Below are 23,389 nucleotides of genomic sequence, written 5' to 3' on the forward strand. Positions count from 1 at the left end.
CACAGGGTCCTGGAGGGTGCACAGGCCCACACGCCTGGAAGCCGGCACCAGGGAGGGTCCAGTTTATTTGTGGGAAGCAGCAGAGGGGACTGAAATCCGAGAGAGAGCTGAACAAATGCCATTGCCCCTCTCTGACCCCACATACAGCGTCACAAACCAGCGAGTGGGTCACCCCACCCCAGTGAACACCTAAGGCTCTACCCCTCATACTTAACAGGCGTGATGTGACCAAAACTTTATGGCTCAAGAACAGCTCAAAGCCCCAAAGCCTATAATTCTAAGTGACCAAAAAATAGCCAACCTTTCAGATTCACAGTTCAAAACAATAATGATCAGGATGATCACAGAACTGGTTGATTTTAGTCACAAATTAGAGGAACATATGAAGGCTAAACTAATTGAAATTAAGGGAAAAAATAATAAGGGAGAACTTCCCCAATCTGGCAAAGGAAATAGACTTCCAGGAAGTCCAGGAAGCTCAGAGAGTCCCAAAGAAGTTGGACCCAAAGAGGAACACACCAAGGCACATCATCATTACATTACACAAAATAAAAATGAAGGAGAGAATTCTAGAAGCACCAAGAGATAAATAAGGAGACAGTCACCTACAAAGGAGTTCCCATCAGACTGTCAGCTGATTTCTCAAAAGAGACCTTATGGCAAGGAGGGGCTGGAAAGAAGTATTTCAAGTCATGAAAGACAAGGACCTACATCCAAGATTGCTCTATCCAGCAAAGCTTTCATTTAGAACAGAAAGGCGACGAGAAAAAGAAAAAAAAAAAAGAATGGAAAGGCAGACAAAGCACTTCTCAGATAAGGTCAAATTCAAGGAGTTCATCTTATTATATGAAATGTTAAAGGGACTTATCTAAGAAAAAGAAGTTAAAAAAACATGAACAGTGAAAGGACAGCAAACTCAGTTACTAACAACCACACCTAAAACAAAAGCAATCTAAGAGGACAACTAGATCAGGAGCGGAACCATAGAAATGGAGATCACATGGAGGGTTAGCAACAGGGGAATAGGAGGAGAAGGGGGGAGAAGGCACAGAGAATAAGTAGCATAGACGGTAGGTAGAAAATAGATGGGGGGAGAGCAAGAATAGTACGGGAAATATAGAATCTAAAGAACTTGTGACATATGAACATAAACAAAAGAGGGGAGTGGTGGGGGAGGGGTGTGCAGGGTGGAGGGAAATGAAGGGGGGGAAATAGGACAACTATAATGGCATAATCAATAAAATATATTTTAAAAAATAAAAGAAATAACTGAGTTTGCTGTCCTTTCACTGTTTATATATTTATCTTCTTTTTCTTAGATAATTCCCTTTAACATTTCATATAATAAGGGCTTGGTGATGATGAACTCCTTGAATTTGACCTTATCTGAGAAGTGCTTTGTCTGCCCTTTCATTCTAAATGAAAGCTTTGCTGGATAGAGCAATCTTGGATGTAGGTCCTTGTCTTTCATGACTTGGAATACTTCTTTCCAGCCCCTCCTTGCCATAAGGTCTCTTTTGAGAAATCAGCTGACAGTCTGATGGGAACTCCTTTGTAGGTGACTGTCTCCTTATTTATCTCTTGGTGCTTCTAGAATTCTCTCCTTCATTTTTATTTTGTGTAATGTAATGATGATGTGCCTTGGTGTGTTCCTCTTTGGGTCCAACTTCTTTGGGACTCTCTGAGCTTCCTGGACTTCCTGGAAGTCTATTTCCTTTGCCAGATTGGGGAAGTTCTCCCTTATTATTTGTTCAGATAAGTTTTCCACTTGTTGCTCTTCCTCTTCCCCTTCTGGTATCCCTATAATTTGGATGTTGGAACGTTTAAAAATGTCCTGGAGGTTCCTAAGACTCCTCATTTTTTTTTTGAACTCTTGTTTCTTCATTGTTTTCTGTTTGGTCGTTTCTTTCTTCTTTCTGGTCCACTCCATTGATTTGAGTCCCAGTTTCCTTTCCATCACTATTGGTTTCCTATGCATTTTCCTTCATTTCACTTAGTGTAGCCTTAATTTTTTCATCTAATTTGCCACCAAAATAAACCAGTTCTGTGAGCATCCTGATCACCAGTGTTTTGAAGTGTGCATCTGATTGGTTGGCTATCCCTTGGTTGCTTAAAAGTATTGGCTCTAGGGTTTGATTTGTTTTTTTTTAAATTAATTAATTTTTTTCCAGCCCTTCTTGCCTGTAAGGTCTCTTTTGAAATCTGCTGACAGTCTGATGGGGATTTTGTAGGTGATTGTCTTTAGCTCTTGCTGCTTCTATAGGATTCTCTCCTTCATTTTAATTTTGGCTAATGTAATTATGATATGCTTGGTGTGTTTCTTCTTTTGAGTCCAACTTTGGTACTTCTGGGCTTCTTGGATTTCTTGGAAGTCTATTTCCTTTGCCAGATTGGGGAAATTTTCTTTTATTATTTGTTCAAATAGTTTTTCCACTGGTGGTTGTGTCTTTCCCCCTTCTGGTACCCCTATAATTCGGATATTGGAGCGTTTAAAGATGTCCTGGAGGTTCCTAAGACTCTCCTCATTTCTTTGAATTCTTGCTCCTTGACTCTTTTCTGTTTGGCCATTATTTGCTTTCTTCTGGTCCACTCCATTGATTTGAGTCCCAGTTTCCTTTTCATCTCTATGGGTTTCCTGTGGAATTCCATTCATTTCCCTTGATTTAGCCTTCATATGTTTCTCTAATTTGTGGCTATAATCAACCAGATCTGTGAGGAAGCTGATGACCAGTGTTTTAAACTATGCGTCTGAGAGTTTTGCTATTTCTGCGTCGCTTAGATTTATCTCTGGGGCTTTGAGGTCTTCCTGCGACATTTTTGGTCTGTTCTGGCCCTTTAAATGTGAGAAACTGCGCCTTGGACTCCCAGGTCGCTGGGTTGTGACGCTGTATGTGGGGGCGTGGTCAGAGTGGGGAAATGGTGGCGCCCTCTGTCGCCGCCGCGGTGGGTCCAACCGCCCACTCCCTCGCTCGCGGGCAATTAGGCAACCGCAGTCAACTCGCTGCACCGCCTCCCCACTGTCTCCTCTGCAGTCGCTCACCCGGTGGGTTGCTCGGTCGCTCACTAGGTCCAATCCTGGGTTTGGAACCCGTGCGTCTGGATTCGCGCGTCTGGATTCCGCGCCCGGGTCCGACCGGGCCCTCCTTTGCAACTCCTCACCAGACGCCGGTTTCGCCCCTTACCGGTCGGGCTGAAGAATTTGTTGTTAGCGGACTTCCGAAAAGTTCAGTTTTCCGTGTTCTGGTTGTGTTTTCTGATGCTAATATTTAGTTGTCCCTAAACTTGGTTGTATGAGGAGGCATGGCACATCCACCTAAACCTCCATCTTGGCGGAAGTCCCTGATTTGTTTCTGATTGAGCCATTTTTGGTCAGGTCACACCTGTTAAGCCTGAGAGGCGGAGCCTTATGTATGGGGGGGGGGCGGCAAACCAGTCTCTGGGTTGTGACACTGTATGTGGGGGTGGGGTCGGAGAGGGAATAATGGCACTTGCTTGACTCTGATTTCGGTCCCCTCTGCCACTTCCCACAAGCAAATTGGGCCCTTCTGGTGCTGGTTCCCAGGTGGATGGGCTTGTGTACGTTCTAGGACCCTGTGGGTCTCTCCAACAAACTCTCCTGTGAGGCTGGGAGTCTCTATCAGCACCTCATCCCCCAGAAGATTTTTCAATTGGTGCTTTTAGGCCTTATTTCCCGTAACTGGGGGCCCTGGGTTGAGTGGTCTGTCTCATTGCCCACTTTTTGCCTAGTTTATCTGTGTGCAAATGTGTGTCCGCAGTCAGCCAGCCACCTTGCTCGCCTTACTGGGTTTGCTGGTTTCCTCCCCTTGCCTGGTTGCCAACCACCACCTTTTCCTGCCAAGACCCCTCTACGCCGGCCGCTTACTCCGCCCCTCTTACCAGTCGAATGGTTTGTTGTTGTCGGACTTCGGTACAGTTCAATTTTCTATCTTTTCTGGTTGTGTTTTTGTTTCTAAATCTTTGTTGTCCTTAAATTTGGTTGTGCAAGGAGGTACAGTATTTCCACCTATGCCTCCATCTTGGCCGGCAGTTATCACTTATTTTTAAAGGTAAAGATGCTTACCATTTATAAGAAAATTATGAAAGCAAATGTCTATCAACAGGAGATTAATACATAGGTGTTAGCTGTGAAAAGAATATGTAATGCAGCTAACAGAATGATTTAGACAGGCCTGTATGTCTAGCTCTGCACAGGTCTTCAAAACATTTATTAAGCATGTGTGGAGGGGGACAGGCAAGGGAGAACAAAGTTTTCAAAACTATATACAGTAAGATTTCATTTCAATTCCTAAAGAGTAAATATTTACCTATGTTGGCACAGACATAAAAATTATCTGGAAAGGCTACAAATAGATTGAGACTTGGGAGAGGAAAACATTTTGTTTTATGAGTTTCTGAAATGTTAGGGTTTTATCTCATTTCACAGTAAAAGCTAAGTACCACCACTTACCTCTCAGGACATGAACATTACAAGAAATAAAAGAAGATTGGGTAAAAATTAATATTATATCATTAGTATTTTAGGGCTACTTTACAGAACATTTACAACCTATACTATAACCTAATGCACAATGCAAGGGAAAGACATTTTATTGCTTATAAACACTCAACAATAAGTAGAAGGAAACAGGTTAAATTTTACTCTTCACTAATAATTCTTTTTAATATTTCAAGACATTTAATAGAAGCTGAACAAAAGCAGAACATTCTCATTTACTTACCATTCAATCATGAGGAGACGGTTAAGACAATCTTCCCCACATGCTATTTCACCTTGAGCTCTTTCATCTTTAGAAAGAGGTGCACACTCACACTGCATTCGCTTAATATCCCGATGGGATTTATTCTTCTTTCTATTGGGTAAAATTTTATATACACCGGTTAAATAAATCTCTTGGCAACAATACAACATACACAATCAAATAATGTACTAAATTTCATTAGTTTCACCTGTAAGGATTCTGGTTAAGTCATTCAAAAGGAAGAAAAAAAATCTAATCACTAGAATTTATCCAACTAAAAACATTATAAGTTGTGTTGCAAAAAAGATGAAAGAGGCAACCTTAGCCCTGGCAAATAGGAGAATAAGGTAAGTTCAAATCTATCATTTTGTACTCAGCCCTTATTTCCTAGTCCAGATCTAGTAAGCCTAGTATTTTGAGCAATTTCAAGTATTAATAATCATACTTGGTTCAGGAGGAAAACTTGTGAGTGCCCAGTAGTGGCGTGGCTGATTGGCTACAGTTAGGATTAAAAATCAGTCCTCATGGGTGAACAAATAATAGATGAGATACAAGGCTGAGAAAGAAAGAGTTTGTAAAAGGATTTGATTTAACTCAATCAAATCTTTCAGAGAATCAGTAACATCACATTTGTATAAAAACTATTCAAAAGAAAAATGAATAATTAAAAAAGAATTAAGTATAATTATAAAATAACCACGTAAAGGCTTCAGAGGGCTAAACTTTCTTAATGCAGGCAAACTACTAGGGGAGAAGGGGAAGTCTTCAAAACTGACTGGGCTCATGAGAATATGCCAGAATTTGTAAAGCAAAAGTGAAAATGTAACTATTTATTGGCCTTTTTGTTGAACTATTATTTTTGCACCCTTGTCAAAGAGGGCAAAAACAAAACAAACAAGGATGGCCAACTAAGATCTCCTTTTTAAAATCGGGTAACTATACTTTACTTTCAGATAGTAAGCAGCACAGAGCTCTAAGTAGCTGTCTGACTTAATCTCCTCATTTGCTCTCATCTTCAACTATGTTCTATGACAGTCCTATTTTTATAATATACTTAAAGAGTGTTGTGATAGTTTCAACTAAGTTTGAGTAGCAAGAATAATTCATTTTGAGTAACAACAATAAATCAACTAAAGATATAATTCATTAATGAGTATATTGCTTAGAGTGAAGATGATTAAAGATAAACAGAATATCTATTTATAAGTACTTAGGAGCTACAATTTTAAAGAATCAGCAGTAGCTTTACTATGTGTTGCCTCAGAAGGCCAAAATAGGACTAATGGGAACAGTATTTTTTCAGATAAGCCTATTTTCATTAGACATATGAAAAAAATTTTTTCACTACAGTCATACTATTTTACAATAAGGTAGCTTCATGGTGGCTCCTACATGCCCAGCATATAGCAAGAAGCACTTAAAAAAATGAATATGTAAAAATGCTTCCCATTCCAAAAAGGCTCTACCAACCAAATCTATATGCAGTCTTATCTCCAATACACTGGAGATAAAACCCAAGGCACTGAACCAATTAGCTGCATTTCTATTTTCTTACAAAGACCCTGTAAGTTGCATCAGTCTACTCAATCAATTCCTAAAATGTAATACTTAAAATAGTCGATATTTTTAATTTAAACCTAACTTTAAAAAAGATGTAAGTGAATATAACTGTAAGAGTCTTTATATTTTAAAAAAGCTTTTTTTAAAGAAAATATTTCAGATGGGACCTAACTTTAAAATAAAGTCTTTTACTTTATCTCTTTATCTACGGTAAAATACTGCCTCGTCAAAAAAATGTCTGGCCCTGAATGGTGTCGCTCAGTGGGTTGAATGTCATCCTACAAAGCCAAAGGCTGCCAGTTTGATTCCTGGTCAGGGCACATGCCTGGGTGCCTGGACTGCTGGCCTGGTCCTCAAGTGTGGAAAGTGTGAGAGGCAACCAATCAATGTTTCTCTTAAAAATCGATGTTTTGCCCTGGCTGGTGTAGCTCAGCAGATTGAGTGCACAGGCCTGCGAACCAGAGGATCTTGGTTCAATTCCCCGTCATGGCACATGCCTGGGTTGCAGGCCAGTTCCCAGCAGAAGATGCACAAGAGGCAACCATACATTGATTATTTCTTTCCCTCTCTCCTTCCCTTCCCCCCTAAAGATAAATAAAATCTTTTTTTTTTTTAATTAGCCCTGGCTGGTGTGGCTCAATGGACTGAGTGCTTGGCCTGCGAACCAAAGGGTCGCTGGTTTGATTCCCAGTCAGAGCACATGCCTGAGCTGCAGGCCAGATCCGCAGTAGGGGGTGCGTGAGAGGCAACTACACATTGATGTTTCTCTCCCTTTCCCTCTCTTTAAAAACAAATAAATAAAATCTTTAAAAAATAAAACAAAAATAAAATGTCTATCTCTGCTAAGTGGTCATTTTTTTTATTTGAAAGATTAAAATTTGTCAGGTTATTAATTACACTTACCTCTCTGTTAAATAAACATTTTCTTCAATCAGATCAAAGTAACAAGGCATCTTCCCCTGCTTGGCACATTCCTTCCATCGTTGTGGGTCCCTGAAGTCCTCCATGACGCAGGAAGGCCCCACCAGTGCTGATCCTGGGCACACTACAGTCTCACACTGCTGTGCCTCCATTCTAACTTTCTTTCTGTCCTGAAGCTCACCATCACTTTCAGTATCACTCTCCAATTCCTGCCTCCTTTTTTTAGGAGGCCCTCTATCTTTCATATCATTTTTTTCTAAGTTTTTTGAAAGATCTTTCTTTTCATTCACACCTAATGAGTCCTTAATGGAATTGCTGCTTATTTCAGGTGCTTGCACTGACCCCTTGTCCTTCTGAAGGGACAGAAAAAATTTACTAGACTGGCTTGAAAACTGAGAATCTCCTCGTTGATCCCAATTCTCTTCTTCTTCACGATCGTCTGTTAAGGAATCTGGTACTTGACCTTGAATTCGATCATATACAACCCCAGACCCTGGAGGTCTACCCGCTGATCTTGGGTCCCAGTAGCCATTGCCTTGCCAGTAATTACGTGTTCCACCATACTGTTCTGCACTTTGCTGATACTTGTGTCCACCACAGGCTCCATAGCTGCTATCAGGCTGCTGATATGTGGTAGTGGGCTTTTCTTGTTGCGAGAAGTCCCACCCTATGTTTCTGAGCTCTTCTGATGAGTGGAAACTATCCACTCGGGAGATCTCACAAGAGGAAGAAAAACTCAACTCTGTTCTCCCCAGTCTACTATCTGGCCTATTGGGGAAAGTGATCTGTTGCCGACACTTATTGGGGATATCTTCAAAATCATCAGAAGAATAAATTGGCAGCTCTTCTTGCCTAAATGCTATTTTGGCTTTCAGTGTTTCCTCAAAATTTAGACGACCTAGAGGGTCAGATTTCACATCAGTATGACTTGTACTATCAACCCCATCATTCTGGGAATGAGCCATTTCAGTCAAGTGGTTATCTATTTGTTTTCTGCTAGTCTGGGTAAAACAAATTTCTATATTTTTTTCTGTTCCTTTATGAAGGAAGAACTTCTCGGTTTGAGGACAGGCTTTACTTACTATACTCTCAAATTTTTCCTCATATGAATGTCTCCTGGACTCAAATCTCTCATCTTCCCAGTGGTCAGAATAGTGTCTGTAACTTTGACTGCTCCGGGAAGAACAAGGACTTGTTTCTTCCATGGGTAAAGTAGAATTCTTTGGCACAACCACAACAGACTGAAGACGGTTTCTTGGAATACTGCTATCATCAGATTCTGTATCTTCTGAATCGCTTTCATCACTTGAACTTTCAGAGGAACCAGAATAGTCTTCATGAACGGTAGACACGATCTCTGAAGCATGGCCACTACTGTCACATTTTAAGGTGTATGTCACACAGTCACTGTCTTCCATGGTTAAATTCAAATCGCAAGAAGAAAATACAACTTCTGAATCATCAGAAGTAGTATGTTCGTGTCCTCTTCCACCTTCTTCATCTAAAGAGATTTCTGGTCTGCCTCTTTTATCAGGCAATATAGAATTCCCTTCCTCTTGAGCCTCATGCACACATTTCCCAGATAACCCATTATTATGCCTGTTTCCCCAAGAAGCAAACCCCCTTCCTGAATCAGGAAGGCCACTACCCACTTCTATTATTTCTTTTTCCTCATGCTTAAAATACTCTGTGCTTTTACTCTTCGGTACAGCATCCAAAACTGGAGATGTGTTCCCTCCACACTGCAAGAGAGCTAAATTGTCCACTTTTATTCCTGGTGGAAGATTTTGAAGAGATGAAGCAATGCCTGAACTCCCTATAGGTGGACATAAACCATCAAAATGATTAACAGAAGCTGAACTAGTGCTACCAACACTCTTATATTCTTCACATGCAAATTTTGAGTGCTGATCTGTCAGATTTCTATTATCACATATAACTGTTTTTGATTTCAAATGTACATTCATAAAGCTATTTGAAGAAATCTTTGTAACTGAAGGCTCAGTATCTTCAGCTGAGGAATGACACAAAGAAGGGTTGCTGTCATTTGAAGTACAGAATACGTCCAAATCTTTGGTTTTACAGCTAGACACACTCATATCAACTGGCTCTTTAACTACTGTTTTAGAGTAATCTATAGTCATAACTGGAAAAGACATTAGTTTATCTTGGTGTGGTGACACTGGAGGATCTGTTTCTCTAAATGGGCTTTCTGGCTTACTACACCGCATGCAAGTATCATCCAAGTCTTTTTCTTTACATCTGTCAATATTCTGAAATCCATTTGATGAAAGCTTACGTGCTTTGACCAAAGGTGATACCTCTGATCCAGTCACACTATCATCAGAAGACATCAAGACGGTATCAGTTTTAGAAGTGCAAAATGTTACCAAATCAGATTCTACCCCAGGAGATCCATTTATATTTAATTCTATGGGACAATAACTTCTTAACTGATCATTCTTCACTTTAGATAAAGAATCTAATTCCTTAATACTATCACGGCTATCATGTCCTATAAATTCAGGCTTAAAAATAGGTGATTCTTCTAGCTTTTTAAAAGTAGGCGAATCATTTAATCGATTTGATAGAGATGGAGACCCAGTCTTTTTTTCTCTTTCTGGAATTTTACTAGTCATTCTTACTTCACTACCTTTTGAATAAGGAGTCTGTAAACTAAAAGAATGAGACTGCTTGACTTCCTCAGTTAATTCTGCACAACAGAAAGAATTTTTAAATTTATCAGACTTGGGTATAGATTTTGAAGAAGCAGATTTATAACGAGCACTGCTTTCATGCTTGGAATATGATGATCCCCTTCGGAATCCTAGTTCATTAGGGGGGGAACAATTTCTTTTCATTGCTTCATTTTCTGAAGTCCTTTTGGATTCTCTTTCTACTTTTGAAGAATACTTTCCTCTTTTCTCTATCTCTAAGTAAGAGGACTCAGTTTTGCAGTCTCGATCAGATTTAGAATAGGATGATGATGATGTCCTTAGATCTCTGTAAGAATGAGATGAGGTACGCCTTGAGTATGTCTTCTTATATTCGTCTTCTGAGTCAGAACTCTCTCGTGCCCTGTTATCTGTATAGGGCCGAGAATAGCGTATCCTCTCTCGATATGGGGAACTCCTATGGTAGCGACGATCGGAGTCATAATAATGGGATCGTTCTGACCGGGAATAAGATAAGCTAGTTCTAGAGCCTCTGTCAGATCTAGAACGAGATCTGCTTCGTTTTCGCTCTCTCTCTGATCTACATCGAGAAGATACGTAACGAGTATCTCTTTCAAGTTTCGAGTAGCTAAAATATTTATCATCTCTTTCTGTTTTAGATCGTGAAGATTTCCCTAAATCTTCACTTTTTAAAGGTGCAAAGTTCTTTTTTGAATCTCTTTCCTTTTCAATGCTTGCTGAAAACTTTAAATCATGTGATCTCTGACTTGAGGAAGTCCGTATAGAATCTTCATCAGATTCTGAACCAAGAAAGGTACCTTCAGATTGTGAGAATTTCTTCTTAGAACCTGTTTTTTTAGAGCCCAGACTATTCTTAGAACTATCTGGAATTTCTTCTTCCTTCCCAATATGGGAATCTTCTTTTTGTGAGGGAATATCTGCTTGCTCATTCAAATTTTGAGCTACGTGTTCTTCTGAACTGATAGATACAGAGTCCTGTTTAGTGTCCACTTCTGAAGTTTCTGGTACAATTGTAACTGCCGGTTCCTTCAAAGCTCTAACCGCTACATCTACTGGTGCTGTCATCAGAACTGTAATTTGTGTGTGTGGCAAGGCCACCGGCTCTGTTATTGGTGTTGGTGGTGAGGGTACTGTGGCTTGGGGTGGTGGTGGTGGAGGAGGTGGAGATGAGGGTGGCGAGTCTACAGTTGTTGATTCTGCTAAGACTGCTGGTACTATGGGGGGAGGCGATGCCAATGCCGTGGATGTGGCTAGCAGTGGCCTGGATGTTACATGAAGCAGATGTTTCTTAAAATGAATTTTTCCCAATTCTACCCTTGATTTTGGTGGGGAAGATTCTTCTGCAGTAGATAAGGTATCTCCAATGTCCATTTTAATTTTAGGAGTCAAGTCTACTTGAAGAGGTACAGCTGCAGAGTTTGGAGTATCATTTTGTTTGTCATTGCCAAGTGCAGTCAAAAACCTGTTCTGCAAAGTTTTCTTTGTAAGGCTGAAGCTGAATGACACCTTCTGTCGTCCCTGTTCCTCCAAATTAACTTTTGTCTTGGTGCCTTTGGGCAAAAACCGACTAGAAGCAACACCTTTGAACATTGGTCCTTTGATGAAACTTGTTTTCTGCACATTTTCAATCTTTGCCTATAAATGAACAAAGGAAGCAGTTACTACTATAATAAAGGTACTTTCAAATGACTAGTATCATAGTTTAAAATGTCAGGGAAATGAAAGTCCTTTTTTAATGACAAACAATAAATTTCAATAAGTACATAAACACTTTTAATAACTGTTTATTATGAAAATTTTCAAACATATTCCAATATTTGGAGAATAAACCTCTAAGTACCCGTCCAAGTTTCCATAACCAAAGCCTCCCATCTCACTCATTTGACAGATGAGGTTAACCAAATGAGGCCTTTCTGACTTCTAGAAATTACTCTGCCCTGGCACATCACCGTCTCTGCCTAGGCCCCACACAGCCAAGCCATGCTGATTTATAGTCTGATCCTAGTGTATAAGCGACAGCTACAAAGTATAATCTAAGAAGACAACATCTTCCTCTATTATTTGCCAAACCACCAAAGGAAATGATGGGCTTTAGAAATAAAATAACCTAAGGCACAGGTGGCAAACACAAGGCCCTCCGCGTTGTTTCATCCGGCCCTGCACCTTGTTTCTACCCAGCAGAAGCACTAAGCTCCTTGCCCCTGGTTAAGGAGCAGTTACATATATACAGTCCTAACATTACATTCGATCCTTTGAAGGCAACCACAAGGCTGATGTGGCCCCTGGTGAAAATGAGTTTGACACCCCTGTGCTACAGTGTAGACCAGAACTTCAGAAAAATCTACAACAAACTCAAGCCTAAATTAGAGACGGTACACTTGCCATCTGAAACATTCTTCTAATTGATGTTCTTTAACCAACTCTCACTATTTAAAAGAACAGTTTCCCCCCCAACATGGTAAAAATCTAAAATCAATTTTCAAAATTATACAGTAACCATTCATGTGGGAAAGTAAATATCTTCACATGAATTAATAACATATAGAGCAGTGGTATTCAAACACTTGTAAGAAACAGAATCCACTTTTCAAATTAAATCTTACACTGAACCTCAATACGTAAAAACAGAAAAGAAACTGTCTCCAAAGTTGCCAGCTTCCTTTACCTTGCCTTAAGCTCTGGAAGCACCAAACTTAAAAAAAAAAATTTTTTTTCTTGATGTATATAATATCCCACTCTGGAATAAGTTACTGTAGATCCAAAACCAAAATTAAACAAAAACTATTACTTCCTATCACATTCCAAATGACGGCAAAATTTTAAATATTTTCAATCCCATAATTACTGGACAGTTAAATTATACTTACCTCATTTTCTTCTTCTCTATTACCATCCAGCCAAGAAAGCATGCAAAGAAATAAAAAGAAATCATAAATTGAAATGAAAGCTGTTGTGTTTTTTTTTTAAACTTAGAATACCTACAAACTATAGGTATATTCTACACGGACTGTTCACTCCTTCCTATGCACCAGTACATTTAGTATAGCAAATATTTATTGAAGGTAGTGCCATGTACTATGCCAGGTGAAGATAAAAAGAAAATAAAACTGAGTCCACAGCCCTTAAAAAGCTTAATTATATATCCAAAATATAATTTTGTTACAAAAGTAACTCTAGCATAATGGAGTAAATACAAGGATAGAAATATATACAGTGTAACAGCAAAGAGTAAGCTAAGTAACTCAGTTTAGTGGAAGGAATACATAGAATCCTTCCTAAAAGAAAAGCACCATATTTTACCAAGTGTAATGATTATTATATACCCTAGGTAGAATCATCCCAAAATGGGGAATGCACACAAAAACGGGGGTCTGTGGCATACACAGGAATGCATTATGCACGGCAAAATCTAGTAGTTTTTGAAAAATATATCTGTAGGAAGACTTCGGCAAAGGCTCAGAGATCAAAACATAAAACTGTATGCACAAGGAAACTATGAACAATTCAACATCACCCAAGTATAAAGTGTAAGGCAGAATGAAGCCATCGGGTGAAGTAGGAAGCAGGAGATAGATCCAGAGGCCATGTTTCTCCTGAAGAGAAACATATTTTATCATAGAGATTAGGGGTTATCAATCTTTTTTGGCATACATTCAACAATGTCTTTGATGAATGCAAGGTGTACATATATTCTGCTCCACAGCACAGCACACCTCTCTCTGAGCTCCTAGTTATGTTCTAACAAAGTAGCTGCAATGACTCTCATGAATGCAAAGCCAAAAAGTCTGGTATGCACAAGTGCACCTGAACATAAGGGGGACAGGGAAGCTACAAAAGGACTTTAGACTATGACACACAGGTTTATATTTCAAGGAAGTAACTCTACAGGCTATGTTGCAAGACTGGAATACAATATAATCTGTTTTAAATGCTCCTTAAAAGAAATGTAGCCCTGGCTGGTGTAGCTCAGTGGACTGAGCACGGGCCTGTGAAGCAAAGGGTCACCGGTTCGATTCCCAGTCGGGGCACGTGCCTGGGTTGCAGACCAGGTCCCCCACTGGGAACACATGAGAGACAACCACACATTGTTTCTCTCCCACTCTTTTTCTTCCCTTCCCCCCTCTCTAAAACTAAATAAAATATTTTTTTTTAAAAGAAATGTATAAAAACCCATTCCCCAAATTTAGGCCTGTTGCCACCCTAATTCAGTCAATTCACTAGTATGTGTAGCAGCCATACTAAACCAAGTAAAAAAAGGAAAGAAGCTGACAATACATGGATGAGAGCTAAAGTAGTGCTCAGGTGAAACACTTGTGTCTTACAACATATTGCACACTAGATTGATTTAAATTAGTACCGTGTGCAATTTTTTTCCAAGAACAGAAAATTACCTGGAGATGTCCAAGCACTTGGAGTGCCAATCCTATCTGTACCCCCCTTTCAGTGGACATGTAAGAGCATTTGTGCTCATCTGCATGGTATCCCTACACAGGAAGTGCTAAAAATACTGAGGTGACGGAGCCCTTTCCTAAGCCTTAGCCATTCTACTCTAAACAAGCAAATGAAAAGAAAATCCTGACAAACTGTGATGAAAGTCATTACGTGGTCAAACGGCTGAAGAACACATAAGGTTCTCATAATGAAGAAACATTATAAATATGGTATTGGTGAGGGGGAGGGGACAGGGGGAGAAAAAGGCCCATTTCAGAAATCAGAGAACTGCTAGACAGAGATGGCAAAACATATCCCACAACTTGATAATGAAATAAAATGTTTGTAATAAAAAGGATATAAGCACATACAGAAAATCTGGAGGAAATATCAGATTTTCATCGTAAAAGCATTTCTTGTTAATAGAAAAAAAAAGTTCAAACAAAAAAAAGTTTATAATTCAACCCATTCAGAGACAACTGCTATTAAATCCTCAGTCTATACTGTTCTAACACTACTTCTGTGTACTCATGTGTGGAGGACTTAAATAGAAATCTCTCCTTTTTAGGTATAGTAACTACAGCATGCAAGCCATTCTACATCTTGTATCCCTCCTTATTTATAAATAGAGCAGGTGAGCAAATGAGGTGTTTACATCACAGAAAAAGTATGGAATCACATAGACTGAGGGAATGACCTTGAGAAAAAGGGATTTTCAAGATAAAACAACCATGTCTCTTTTGGCCTCTATTTCTCTCTGACATAATTAGTTGAAAGTTGGGGGAAGAGACAGGGTAAAAGACCTAAAGAAAATTCAAGAATGGGAAACAAATGAAAGCAAACTATAAATCTTCAATGTTGCTGCCCAATGATGGACATCACTAATTTATAATCAAGCTCATCAGCACACTTATTCTACTTCTGCTGGTAGCATTAAGCTGTCTAGAAGCAACTAGAGGAAACAACCAACCAGTTACTCCAGCAAGTTGGGTGGGACAAGAAGGACAGAAGGCAAGGAGTTGAGAAAATTGAAGGTATTCCCAAGAATGTTGAAGTGACTGACCTAGAGATCCACAGACAATAGATAAAGGAGTGAAATCTGAAGGATGCTGATAAACTGCAGAACCAGTAGGGACAAGATACCAGCATCTACAAAGAGTAAATCTGATGGAAACCAAAAAGAAAAGCACAAGAGTAAGGTAAAGGAACTAAAAAGTATGGCCAGATATTAAAATATGGCCAATATTTTGCAGTTGTGGTACACTTCCAGGAGATGACAATATCTAAGTGTGGGAGTAGACTGCCACAGCAATAAGAGAATGAGACCTCTTTGAAGAAATTAATGAAATTACGAGGCCACATTAATAGCAAAAAACAGCCACAGTGGTTTTAACAAAAGACTTGCTTTAGTAAATAATACCATGTCAAACAACCAAACAGAAAAGAATGAAGAAACAAGAATTCAAAAAAATGAGGAGAGGCTTAGGAACCTCCAGGACACCTTTAAATGTTCCAACATCCAAATTATAGGGGTACCAGAAGGGGAAGAGGAAGAGCAACAAGTGGAAAACTTATCTGAACAAATAATAAGGTAGAACTTCCCCAATCTGGCAAAGGAAATAGACTTCCAGGAAGTCCAGGAAGCTCAGAGAGTCCCAAAGAAGTTGGACCCAAAGAGGAACACACCAAGGCACATCATCATTACATTACACAAAATAAAAATGAAGGAGAGAATTCTAGAAGCACCAAGAGATAAATAAGGAGACAGTCACCTACAAAGGAGTTCCCATCAGACTGTCAGCTGATTTCTCAAAAGAGACCTTATGGCAAGGAGGGGCTGGAAAGAAGTATTTCAAGTCATGAAAGACAAGGACCTACATCCAAGATTGCTCTATCCAGCAAAGCTTTCATTTAGAATGGAAGGGCAGACAAAGCACTTCTCAGATAAGGTCAAATTCAAGGAGTTCATCATCACCAAGCCCTTATTATATGAAACGTTAAAGGGACTTATCTAAGAAAAAGAAGATAAATATATGAACAGTGAAAGGACAGCAAACTCACAGTTATTAACAAACACACCTAAAAGAAAAGCAAACTAAGCGGACAGCTAGAACAGGAGCACAGCCACAGAAATGGAGATCACATGGAGGCTTAGCAACAGGGGAGCAGGAGAAGGAGAAGGGGGGGAGAAGGTACAGAAAATAAGTAGCATAGAAGGTGGGGAGAAAATAGACAGGGGAAGGGCAAGAGTAGTGTGGGAAATGTAGAAGCTAAAGAATTTATGGCACATGGACATGAACTAAAGGGGGGGATGTGGGCGGGAGGGAATCTGCAGGGTGGAGGGGAATAAAAGGGGACAACTGTGATGGCATAATCAATAAAATACATTATACAAATAATAATAATAGCCCTGGCTGGTATAGCTCAGTGGATTGAGCTCGGGCCTGTGAAGCAAAAGGTTGCCGGTTTGATTCCCAGTCAGGGCACATGCCTGGGTTGCAGGCCAGGTCCCCAGTAGGGGACACATAAGAAGCAACTACACATTGATGTTTCTCTCCCACTCTTTCTCCTTCCCTTCCCCTCTCTCTAAAAGCAAATAAATTAATTTTTTAAATAATAATAATAATAATATACCATCGACAGCAAACAACAAGGTAGGAAAGCCAGGGCTAGAAGTACTAGGATCCTCCTGTGCCCCGCCATGAAAACTAAGGAGGCATGCAAAAATAGGCACTTAACTCTCTAGCATGACATCACGCTTGAATGGCCTTATTTCTTCTTTTGAAAACAAATTACAAGAGAAAAATCAGAGGAATATTGCAGCAAGGTGACTGTCAAAATGTAGAGTGTGCAGATCTGCAGCTTGCTGAAGAACTGTATGTAAAGAATGTTGATTAAGCCATGTCAGCAGAATGATAATCATTACTAGGTAACAGAGTGCATGTGGAAAAAGACTTAAGAGTTTTAGTCTTAGCAAGGTCAAAGAACCAAAGAATAACATGATTATTAATGTAAAACAACCAACCTCTTGGGCTAGCACACAATAAGTAAAGTTTCCAAAGGAAGGCCTGGTATGAGAGAGATAGCCACATTGAAGGATATTCATAAACTGTTATTAACAGGTTGGATAGTAAGAAAAGCTATTCTAGATACCATGGCACACAAGAAATGGTTACAGTTAACTGGAAGTATTTTAGCTACTCTAGAAAGAAGATGACTTACTTATAGGACCATAGTGATTTATTTCAAAATATCAGAAAACTCAGAAGATAAAATAATCTTATTTTGCACAATTCCAAAAAACTGGACCTGTGACCAACAGAAATACAGAATGATGGGTTTCAGCTCATTTAATTAGAACATTTTAAATTTATTTATTTGAAAAATATATGTATCCAGGGGAAATTTTTATAATACAAAGAGATAAACAACTAAAATTAGCTTTCTCTCTCCAGTGGCAACTATGGTTAAGCTTTATACATCCTTCCAAAAACTGTGTGCATATGAGAGCATATATATCTCTTTCTAGGAGAAAACACAAATGGAAACTTTCTGTACCTTGTTTGCTCTCCACTTAAAGCCTTGGTTATCATTATATATCAGTGTATACAGATGTAGCTTCAGCTGTTGTTCTACCAACATAACAGCTTTCCTTTCCTCTTTTTATATTGTGTTTTAATCCTCACCCGAGGACATATTTATTGATTTTAGAGAGAGGAAGGAAGAGAGAAACATCAACTGGTTGCCTCTTGTATGCATCCAGACTAGGAATGGAACCCGCTTTCTTACTGTCCCTCAGACATTCCAAGCTAATTTCTGGCCTTTTCAACTAAAGGTTCCTTCTTAGAATACAGTACTACTCCTCGTAGATGTTTCACAGACTGCCCCTTAAAAATAAGATGATAACTCGAATGCTACCTCCTCTGGTATTCCCCCATCACTCTTCTAGCATCTTATTTTATTGCTAGCATTTATCAGTATGAGGTTTTTTTCTCTGCTTTAATGTAGTGCCTGTTCCCTCCCACTACAACACAAACTCCTTTAGGGCAGGGATTTTGGTTTACCTTGTTCACAGCTGCATTTGAGTACCAAAAACACTATTTGAACACAGGAAGTACTTCGTAAATATTTGACTCACATTATTCCCACCTCCCTATCTAACTAAGCTTGCTTTACACTACTCACCAGGAGAAATTTCCAAGATCTCTAAGTTCAAACATAAATCAGCCTCGACTTCAAATAATTTTTCGTACTCCTCTTCATTCTACCATTTTCCTCCCTCTCTCCCAGCTTGCACACAAATATCATCACCATGCCCATCTTAATCCTCTCAGCTATTTCCATCTTGTTTTTATTCACTTGACAATTATGAGTGATTACTATGAGCTCTGAACTGTATTGCCTTTTCCTATTCCTTTCCTTACCATTCTAGACACTACTACTTAACTCAACTCCTACACCATATACTTTGCAGAATGACAATCATGTATAGCCTTGAGTTGCATTTATTATTCCTGCCTTCCCAACTTGAGTTTAAGTTACAAAGAGATAAAGGCACCATCTTGCCCTTAGTGTACCATCTCCCCTGGGCTTATCATTCTCACTCCTAGCATAATTCTCATAACATTTTGAATTAAAGAACTTCCTTAACAGAACCAGGTTTAGCTTTCCCACAATGTCATACACATCAACTATACTTATACCCCCAAATAGTTGTAGTTTTATTTTAATGTGGTGAATTAAGAACTTATTTTCTTTATAAAGAAATCACTTTATAAACAAACATAGCTGATCTCAAATGTATCACTGTAGAGTTCTACAGTAAGTGAGGAAAGATAAGAATATCATCACAAGTATTAACTGTATGTATACCTGAAATTAGGAAATTTAATTTTGAAATTTGTCTTCTAAATTAGTTTGCACAAACACTGCATATAGTGAATTATGTTTTCCTGTCAACGCAATCTGCTTTTTCCAAAATCCATGAATTGAGCTATATGATGACCCTCCCAATATGAACATTTTAGGGCCTGTTATATGCAAATGAGTTTCACTGCTTGTATTTATTATTTTTCGTATTCATTATTTTGAATTAAATCTCTTAAATTATCTATTTTATTTTCACTATTAGCAAAATGTGGGAGAGGCGACACCCATTACCAAATAATTTTCAAAAAGCAGAAATGCCTAAGTACTGAAATTCACTTTCACTATTAGCCAATGAATCACAACACAAAGAACTGAGGGTAAGTTCTTAGCGACCTGATCACATTATACTAATGTCTTATAACCCCCTTTTACTAGCCCACCATCACCATTATAAGCAGTCAACAGATTGCTTTCCATTTTTCAGGTACTGGGTTAAATGCTCTACAAACTTTAGCTCATTTGACTCTCAAATCTATGAAAAGTATACTATTTGTATTCCCATTTTACAGATGAAGAAACAGATAGTTATATAGCTAGTGAAGCGACAGAGCCAAGTATCCATAGGCCATTTGACTGGACAGCCCTTGCTCTTGACATCAAATATTTACTAGTTACTACACAGATCTGGGAGCAAAGGGTAAAAAGTTTCAGGGAAACATATTTTGATTCCATGTACTAGTAAATGTTATTTGCCTAGCAACAGAAGAGGCTGTAAAGTGAAATTAAAAAAATAACAAGTGTTTACACTGGAGTCCTGATGATCGTATCTATATGAGAGAGGACACTTCTAAACTGGATGTTAAAAAAAAATTAACTAGGTTTTTTTTTCCAATTTAGGACTAGATTCTTCTATGAAATAGATACTACGCTGAAAGCAGTATAGAATAGTGGCTCCCAAGAGTCTGAGAGATGGCTTATTACAGATTGGGATATGTAAGATCACTTAGTTAATGTTTAGTAAGCTGCACCTACCCTGTATTTTACCAGACAGTACTTAATGCCAGCCTTCCAGTCCTACTCTTGCTTAACCACATTTTTAAAAAAAATTTTTTATTGATTATGCTGTTACAGTTGTTCTATTCCCCCTTTCATTCCCCTCCACCCTACCCCCCCATCTCCACCATTACCCCCCCTTTAGTTTATGACCATGTGTCTCAAGTTCTTTAGATTCTATATTTCCCATGCTATTCTTGCCCCCCCTTCTATTTTCTATCTACTGTCTATGCTACTTATTTTCTGTACCTTCTCCCCCCTTCTCCTCCTCCCACTCCCCTGTTGCTAACCCTCTTTCAGATCTTCATTTCTATGTTTCCACTCCTGATCTAGCTGTCCTTTTAGTTTGCTTTCGTTTTAGGTGTGGTTGTTAATAACTGTGAGTTTGTTGTCCTTTCACTGTTCATGTTTCTTTAACTTCTTTTTCTTAGATAAGTCCCTTTAACATTTCATATAATAAGGGCTTGGTGATGATGAACTCCTTGAATTTGGTCTTATCTGAGAAGCACCTTATCTGTCCTTCCATTCTAAATGAAAGTTTTGCTGGATAGAGCAATCTTGGTTGTAGGTCTTTGGATTTCATGACTTGGGATACCTCTTTCCAGCCCCTTCTTGCCTGTAAGGTCTCTTTTGAGAAATCCGCTGACAGTCTGACGGGGACTCCTTTGTAGGTGACTGTCCCCTTAGCTCTTGCTGCTTCTAGGATTCTCTCCTTCATTTTAATTTTGGCTAATGTAATTATGATGTGCCTTGGTGCATTTCTTCTTGGGTCCAACTTCTTTGGGACTCTCTGAGCTTCCTGGATTTCCTGGAAGTCTATTTCCTTTGCCAGATTGGGGAAATTCTCCTTTATTATTTGTTCAAATAAGTTTTCCACTGGTGGCTGTGCCTTTCCCCCTTCTGGTACCCCTATAATTCGGATGTTGGAGCGTTTAAAGATGTCCTGGAGGTTCCTAAGACTCTCCTCATTTCTTTGAATTCTTGCTTCTTGACTCTTTTCTGTTTGGCCATTATTTGCTTTCTTCTGGTCCATTCCATTGATTTGAGTCCCAGTTTCCTTTTCATTGCTATTGGTGTCCTGTGCAATTCCATTCATTTCAATTAGTTTTGCCTTCATATATTTGTCTAATTTGTGGCTATAATCAACCAGTTCTGTGAGGATCCTGATGACCAAGGATCCCAAACTGTGCATCTGAGAGTTTTGCTATTTCTTCATTGCTTAGATCTATGGGCTCTGGGGCTTTGAGATCTTCTTGCGACATTTTTGGTCTCTTCGTGCCCTTTAAGTGTGAGAAGCGGCACCTTGGACTCCCAGGTTGCTGCGTTGTGACGCTGCATGTGGGGGCGTGGTCAGAGCAGGGAAATGGTGACCCCCTCTGCTGTTTCTCTCAGCTGGGTGAGGAGCAGCGCTTAAGGTGGTTCACCAGGGCCGGGCCACTCAGAGTCGCTGGGTTATGACGCTGTATGTGGAGGTGGGGTCAGAGCAGGGAAATGGCGGCGCCCTCCACTGCCGCTTGCCTCGGAGACCCGCCCAGCCTGGTCCAACCGCCCACTCCCTTGCCTGTCCGCCCGCGCACAAATGCACGACCACAGTCAACACGTAGCCCCGCTGCCCCGCTGTCTCCCCCGCGGTCGCTCTCCTGGTCGCTTGCTCGGTTGCTCACTAGGTCCAACCCTGCGCCTGGATTCCGCGCCTGAGTCCGTCTGACCGAGTCCTCCTGTGCAACCCTGCTTCACCAGCCGCTGGTTTCGCCCCTTACCAGTCAGGCTGAAGAATTTGTTGTTAACGGACTTCCGAAAAGTTCAATTTTCCGTGTTCTGGCTGTGTTTTCTTGTCTCTATAATATTTAGTTGTCTCTAAACTTGGTTGTGTGAGAAGGCACGGCACATCCACCTATGCCTCCATCTTGGCGGAAGTCTTGCTTAACCACATTAAACAGAAACATAGAACTACATAGTGGTCAGTCCCTTCATGTGGCTATAAACTTTCATGCAAATTAGCTCTTTAATATCCACCTTCAAAATAAAAACAAAGGGAAAACATGTAACATGATTAAACCTAAACACATGAGAAAGATGAGATTTCTCTTGTTAAACACAAAGATGATGGAGAATTCAGGATCTCTTTCCTTCATAAGTACCTGCTTACTTTGATGCTAATATTAAAACTGCTTCTGAAAACAATTTTATTCTTTCATGTTTCACATTTTTTGTTTTAAGTATAAATATAAAAAATATACATGGCCCGGTTGGCGTAGCTCTGGATTGAGCGCGGGCCTGGGAACCAAGCAACCATGGTTTGATTCCCAGTCAGGGCACATGCCTGGGTTGCAGGCTAGTTCCCACCCAGCAGGGGACACACAGGAGGCAACCATACACTGATATTTCTCTCCTCTCTCCTTCCCTTCCCCTCTAAAGATAAATAAAGTACTTTAAAAATATATATTTTTTTATATACATGGGCCATGTTTTACTTTGATAGCACAACGAATACAGAAAATCAGGAAATTTCTAGCATAACAAATTACCAACAGACAAAAACCAAAATACAATAGGGAATTAAACTCAGTTTTGGTAAAGAACAAAAGATTAGTGGATTGAGCACTGGCTGCGAACCAGAGGGTCGCTGGTTTGATTCCCGGTTAGGGCACATGTCTAGGTTGTGGGCCAGCTCCTCGTGGGGAGCGAGAGGCAACCACACAATGATGTTTCTCTCCCTCTCTTTCTCCTTCCCTTCCCCATCTCTAAAAATAAATTAATACATAAAATCTTAAAAAAAAAAAAAAAGAACAAAAGCTTAAATGCAATTTTAAAAATAGTCATCATTTGCCCTGGCTGGTGTGGCTTTGTGGATTGAATGCCAGCCTGTGAACCTAAAGGGTGCCCATTGCACAGACCTGGACTGTAAACTGGGTCCCCAGTAGGAGGCATACAAGAGGTAACCACACACAGATGTTTCCCTCCCTCTCTTTCTCCCTCCCTTCCCCTCTCTAAAAATAAATTTTAAATCTTTTAAAATTTTATTTAAAAAGAGGTCATTTTTTTCTGGTAGTTATGAAGAATTCAAGCATTTTCCAAAAATATAGCAAATTAATGTCT

At 39.6% G+C, this 23,389-nt stretch overlaps 1 protein-coding gene across 3 annotated transcripts in view; it reads right to left on the minus strand.

Annotated features, from left to right (window-relative positions):
* SETD2 (SET domain containing 2, histone lysine methyltransferase) overlaps nt 1-23,389 on the minus strand; it is a 108,132-nt gene that overhangs the window by 61,064 nt on the left and 23,679 nt on the right. For 2 of the 3 annotated variants that reach the window (XM_037130199.2, XM_053669065.1), the window contains exons 2-4: nt 12,805-12,820; nt 7,224-11,572; nt 4,740-4,871 (exon numbers count right to left, since the gene is read on the minus strand). In XM_037130199.2, the coding sequence (XP_036986094.2) occupies nt 4,740-4,871; nt 7,224-11,572; nt 12,805-12,820 (4,497 nt within the window). Of the gene's footprint in view, nt 1-4,739; nt 4,872-7,223; nt 11,573-12,804; nt 12,844-23,389 lie in introns of all 3 variants that reach the window. The other variant, XM_053669064.1, reaches the window with a different exon arrangement.

Source organism: Artibeus jamaicensis, unplaced genomic scaffold (assembly GCF_021234435.1).
Source record: "Artibeus jamaicensis isolate MK-2021 breed Jamaican fruit bat unplaced genomic scaffold, CSHL_Jam_final contig_519, whole genome shotgun sequence".
In the NCBI taxonomy this organism is placed as follows: Eukaryota; Metazoa; Chordata; class Mammalia; order Chiroptera; family Phyllostomidae; genus Artibeus; species Artibeus jamaicensis.